This window comes from Elephantulus edwardii, unplaced genomic scaffold, assembly GCF_000299155.1.
Source record: "Elephantulus edwardii isolate Elephantulus edwardi_28Jun2011 unplaced genomic scaffold, EleEdw1.0 scaffold00130, whole genome shotgun sequence".
Classification (NCBI taxonomy): Eukaryota; Metazoa; Chordata; class Mammalia; order Macroscelidea; family Macroscelididae; genus Elephantulus; species Elephantulus edwardii.
This window is the reverse complement of record NW_006399880.1, coordinates 8208874-8214912: the sequence shown is the minus strand read 5'-3', so window position 1 is coordinate 8214912 and position 6039 is coordinate 8208874. Positions and strand designations below refer to the sequence as shown.

Sequence of the window (6039 nt, the reverse complement as noted above, 5' to 3'; positions counted from 1 at the left end):
ATAGATTAAAACAATATCATTAACATTACATGGAAAGCAAATACTGCTGAAGATCACTCAAAAAGGGCTACAACAATACATTGACAGAGACTGCCAGAAGTTCAAGATGGATTTAAAAGAGGCCATGTCAACAGCGATATTGTTGCTGATATCGGATGGATCCTGGTTGAGAGCAGAGAATACCAGAAGAATGTCTATTCATGCTTTATTGACTATGCAAAGGTCTCTGAATGTGTGAATCATAACAAATCATGGCTAATATTGAGAACGGGAATCCCAGGACACTTAGTTGTTCTTATGTAAAACCAGACCAAAAGGCTGTTGTTGTTCAAATAGAATAAGGGAACTCTGCATGGTTTAAAATAAGAAAAGGTGTGTGTCAGGGTTCCATCCATTCTCCAGACCTATTAATCTGTATGTTGAGCAAATCATTCAAGAATCTTGTCTCTAGGAAAAAGAATGTTGTATCAGGTTTGAAGACATACTCATCAACAACTTGCACTACAGGTATGATGTAACCTTGCTTGCTGAAAGTGAAAAGGACTTGAAGCACTTGCTGCAGATTAATATGGATTACATCTCAACATAAAGAAAATTAAGGCCAATAGGCAAATCATGATAGATGGAAAACAGATGAAATTGTCAATGACCTCATCTTACTTGGATCCACAATCAACACCCTTGGCAGCAGCAGTCATGAGATCAGGAGATATATAGCATTGGGGAAATCTACTTAACAGACTTCTGTCATTTGTCTTGACAGCACTGCTGTCAAACTAGACAATGCACCAAGCTACACCATAAATAAGGATGACAGAAGGATTATTGTCTCTGAATTGTGGTGTTGAAGAAGAGTACTGAATATTCCATAGACTGTCAAAAGAACAAATAGATACGTCTTGGTGAACATGCAGCCAGAAAACATATTTTGGGCATGTTGCTAGGAGAGGCTATTTCTTGGAATGAGATATGCTTGGAAAGGTGGAGGACAGGCTAAAGAGAGGAAGATCCTTAACAAGATGGATTGACACAGTAACTGCAGAAATGAGCTCAAATGTTGTCAGAGATGATGAGGATGGCACAGAATAGGACATAGCTCATCTTTTATTCGTAAGGTCACTATAAATCATACTCAACTCGACAGCACCTAAAAACAGTACCTCCCTCTAAGGATCTTTATAAACAACATTAAATTGATAAATATGGAAAGATTCATACAATCCTTGTTGTTATTATGTGACATGAAGTCAATTTTTGCTCATAGCAACCCCAAAGGTCAGAGTAAAACCCTAGTCTGAAGTATTTATGGAAGTTAATCGTGAGCTCAGTGGGTTTCCAAGGCTGTAGATTATACAAGAGGAGGCTGCCCAGCTTTCTCCTTTGGAGAAGCTGGTGATTCACTGTGCAACTTCCCACTGATTAGTTGTGTGTTGCTGAGTCACAATCAACCCACGGCTGATCCTCCAGCAGGTTTTCAGAGGCAGTAAATCTCTCAGGAGATGATTGCCCATCTTTCTCCCCGGGAGCAGTTGGTGGATTCCAATCATGTCCCTTTGAAATGGCAGCACAAATTATTATCACTAGGCCACCTGATCCTTTTAAGGAAGTGTCAAACTGCTTTCCATAGTGGTTGCATCATCACATTCCTATCAGAAGTGTAAGAGAGTTCCAATTTCTCCACACATTGGTCAGCATTTACTATTTACTGTCATACTGAACTTTGCTATTGTTGCTGTGGTGAGATGATATGTCATTGCCATTTTAATTTGCATATAATGGCTATGATCTTGAATATGTTTTTGTGTTTGTTGGCCCTCTGAATGTCTTTGGTGAATTGTATTTTCACATTGTCCTCTGCTTCTGTTCTTGTTTAAGTGTTGGAGTTTCCAATGAAGTTAGGTCCCTTAGTCAGGTAAGTTCTTGCTGCATATGTTCTCCCAGTCTTTTGTTGTTGTTAAGTGCCATTGAGTACGACTTCTAGCAACTCTATGACCAACAGATCTAAAACCATCCTAAATATAGAAGGAATTCTGAGGACCTACTTGCAATGAGTTATGCTTCCAGCCCAAAGGTAGGTTCAAATCTTCCAGTGGCTCCACAGGAAAAAGATGGACAATCTCTTCCCACGTAGACTTACTGCCTCTGAAAACTCACTGGGGAAGTCAGCTATGAGTGGGATTCAACCCAAGAACACACAAAAGCATCCTAAGTGTAAAGAATAAATATAAGAGGAACCTCTGGCAGCAGAGTCCATAGTAATTTTCACTACTCACCCAAAGACAGGACCTTTCTAATGATCGGAATACATCAATGGCTCTGATGGAGAAAGATGAGCTATTTCCTCCCATGCAATTTATAGCCTCTGAAAACCCATTAGAGAGTCAGCTGTGAGTTACATCTTCCTCTCTTGTGATGTGTTTTTGAGTTTTTGCCTTAAGCTTAAGCCTTTTAAAACTCACTGGATGATCAACCATAAATTAGTTCTGACTCCACAGCAATGAGTATGAGTCTGAGTTTGAGCATATGTTTAAGGGACTTTTTATGGCATCATCTTTATGATGTTGCAGTTTAGCCAAGAGATTGTCTCCAGAAGTCTGAATCCCTCAGCTGTTCAGTAGCTGAGCGGTGGGCAGACCCTTCCCATCTTTACAATTTAGAGCCTCAGGAACCCATTGGAAAGTCACTATGACTTGGCACCAACTCAATGACAGTGAGTCTGAGAGGTTTTTGGTTTTATTTTATTTTGCTAAGTATAAGATGCTCTGATGGCATAGTTTATAAGGTGTAGCATTCATAATAAAAAAGCTGTGAGTCTCCAGAAATTCAAATCCACTAACTGCTCCATGGAATAAAGATGGTAATTTTCCCCCTTTAAGATTTTCAGCCTCAAGAACCTGATGAGAAGTTGTTACAAGTCAGAATCAACTCAATGACGATGAATTTCATTTTAGGTTATTGTTAGCTTCCCATTCCTCATAAATCTTAATCTCACTTTTTTTTTTTACAATCTATTGCTTCCGTTCTCACATCTCTAAATGTTTACTTTATTGACAACATTTTAAGGGTGAGTGGGCCTAGCATTCTCCTTCATTTAATAATGTCACATTCATTGGCATTATCTAAGCGAATTCCTTTTCTACCTTTGCATCTCCTATTTTTGCAGGGTCAAGCTATTTATTTACTGCCTTCACATCTTTTTTTCCTAGCACTCCAGCAAAGCTTTATTTTAAAGCTTGAACTCCTTCTTCGTTATCACTCAACCTTCTGTTCGCTTCTTTCTCACTATCATTTCCAGGTCAACATTCCCTTTTTTCCTGTTCTTCTCCAAGACCTGTCTTTATTTTATAAACGTGCATTCTTTAAAAACTCTTGCACTGCTGTCATCTTCATTGCTAGATCTGCATTCATTTCTATTTCCTCCTGCACTCTCAGACATCCTTAATACATATTTTCGAGCCATTAGATAATTGTGTACTGAGGAGGTGCTGAAATGCACCCTGGAACTCCACGTCACCATGTCACTATCTCTCTGTCACTCTGTCTCTGTCTCTCTCTGTCAGAGAGAGAGAGAAAGAGAGAGATTATTATTCAATTTACATTCTAGACCAAGTCAGCAAACCATGGCCCACGGGAACATCTAGCATCTCACCATGTGTTTTTAATAAATGAATCTTTATTGATGCATATCATAGCCATCTATTTATGTATCTCCTCTGGCTGCTTTTGCTATATGAAACTGAGCAGCAAGAACAGACCACTTTGTAGTCAACAAAGTCTTAAATATTTACCATGTGAAACGTTACAGGAAAAAATTTTAAGAACTCTTGTTCTAGACAATTGAGGGATATCCTGTCCTTTATGTGTGTTCTCTAATCTTGCTCATAAACCACAATAAAAAGTTTAATAAAAGTCATTCTGCACTGTTGTGCATTGCCAGCTCCATTGTCCCTGTTTCAGCCCTCCTTCCCACTCCACAGTCCCACTCAAAAGTTCCCTAGGTGTTCAACTGGTTGGCTTCCTAACTTTCCTTAGGTGATGTGTAGGAAGGAGCAATCCACTTTCAAAGATTTCCTGTCCTTAATTGTTTTATAACATAATCGTTTATCAACTCTGTTTTCTTTCTCATTCCTCACCCATCTATCACAAAAATTCTCATTCATGTGGGTTTTGTTTACATGTATCCCGTGCCATCATCATATCCATCACTGATGTGCTTGAGTCCACTGGTATAGTCACTGTGTCAACCCATCTTGTTGAGGGTCTTCTGCTAGGACTGGTCCTTTTTGACCACATGTCCAAATTATATGATATGAAATTTCACTGTCCCTTCCTCTAATGGTTGCACTTCCCTCAAAGTAGATTTGTTTGTTCTTTTGACCATTCATGGGATAGTCACAATTCTTCTCTAACACCACAACTCAAAGACATTGATTCTTCTTCTGGTGGACTAGTGGTAAGGACCTGCACTGCCAACTCAAAGACAGGTGGCTCAAATCCACCAGCTTATCCTTGGGGAAAAGATGGGCCATCTCCTCTTGTGCAATCCTGGAAGCTCACTGGGAAGTCAGCTACAAGTCAGTTCTTACTCAAAAGCAAATGACAATAACAACAACAACAACAACAACAACAACAACAACAACAACAACAAAATAGTCCTATACAGGTATTACCTACTCTATAAACATTCAGATTTCTGAGAGTGGTAAGGAGTTGCACAGCCAATCCAAAGGCAGGCAGTTTAAATCTGCCAGTTGTTCCGCAGAATGATGGCCAATCCCCTCCCATACGATTTATAGCCTCTGAACACCTGATGAAAGGTCAGTTATGACCTCATCTCTTCTTGAAGGCCATAATAACAAAAACAAAACAGGAATAACAGCCAGAGGGAAAACAGACCCTCCCTAATCCACCAGCAACCCAATCTAAACATTACATCTTTTGTCTTTGGATATACAGGAATTCATTGGAAATAAGCAATTGCTCCTTCCTTCAGTGAAGATAGTCTAGAATACAGATTTATGGGCTCTAAGATTTGGTATTCAGTAGAACTGGATTTTAACTCAATCTTCGTTGACATCATTTGAATATTTGTCTTTAACAGTGCCCTTACAGCAGACCAAAGTGTCAGCAAGCTCTGTAGCCAATCAAGATTATCACTGGGCACCTAAGTTACATCACAAGTGCCTGAGTCCCTGTGCATTTCTTCCTTTTCTTGTTCTACCTCCTGGCTCCTTTCCAGGTCATCACAGCTTCCATTTTTCATCTTTATGCTATGTGTTCGCTCTGTTTTCTTTTCTTTTTTTAACTTCAGATTGTGATTTGGGTTAAAGTTTATGAAGCACATTGCCTTTCCACTCAACAATCATATGCATTTTGTTTTGTGACACTGACTGCAATCCCTACTAAATAATAGGTAGCACTCTTCCCACTTCTCCACTGTGTTTTACATTTCCTTCGGTCCTCTTCTATCACTTTCTGCCTTCTGAGTTTTACCTCAAGCCACAAAACTTCCCTTTTCATCTTACATGTGTAGCTGACTTTTTCAAGAACTGCACACGTCCCTAGTGTTACTTCACCTCACAGGCCTGTCCACTGGGTGGAAGCACAAGGTGGCCAGACCTCAAGGTTTTCATGGGTCTCTACAAGTCTGGACTTCCCATTATTTTGAGCTTTGTTCCACATTTATCACTCTGTTTAGGATCTTCTTTGGTGATCCCCTGCAGAACTGCCAGCAGTGGTAGCCATGTACCACCTAGTTCTTGCCACAGCGTCAGAAAAGACCAAGTTCCCATGGTCCCTCAGGATTTTGGACTAAGTTTTTCCTTTCATCTTAGGTTTTCTTTAATCCTTTGTGCTCAAGACCAAGAGAGACCAATAGCTGGACCTTGGACGGCAAGTTAGAATGTTTTAAGACCCCAGTCACTAGTACTAAGTGGGATGGAGAATATTGTCATTGTGAACTATGTTATGTCACTTGTCCTTGATGTCCTCTATCCCCAGGTAGAACAACTCATCCCCTCAAGGTGAATGGTTATGACT

The 6039-nt window shown here is 39.8% G+C and overlaps 1 protein-coding gene across 2 annotated transcripts in view; it reads right to left on the bottom strand.

Annotated features, from left to right (window-relative positions):
- The window catches only part of DPYSL3 (dihydropyrimidinase-like 3), a 173916-nt gene that overhangs the window by 146984 nt on the left and 20893 nt on the right, over positions 1 to 6039 (bottom strand). The window contains exons 3-5 of one of the 2 annotated variants that reach the window (XM_006893732.1): positions 5222 to 5231; positions 1450 to 1461; positions 1355 to 1389 (exon numbers count right to left, since the gene is read on the bottom strand). The exons of the other annotated variant lie outside the window; for it this stretch is intronic. Of the exons in view, the coding sequence (XP_006893794.1) occupies positions 1355 to 1389; positions 1450 to 1461; positions 5222 to 5231 (57 nt within the window). The remainder of the gene's footprint in view (positions 1 to 1354; positions 1390 to 1449; positions 1462 to 5221; positions 5232 to 6039) is intronic. 2 annotated transcript variants of the gene reach the window in all.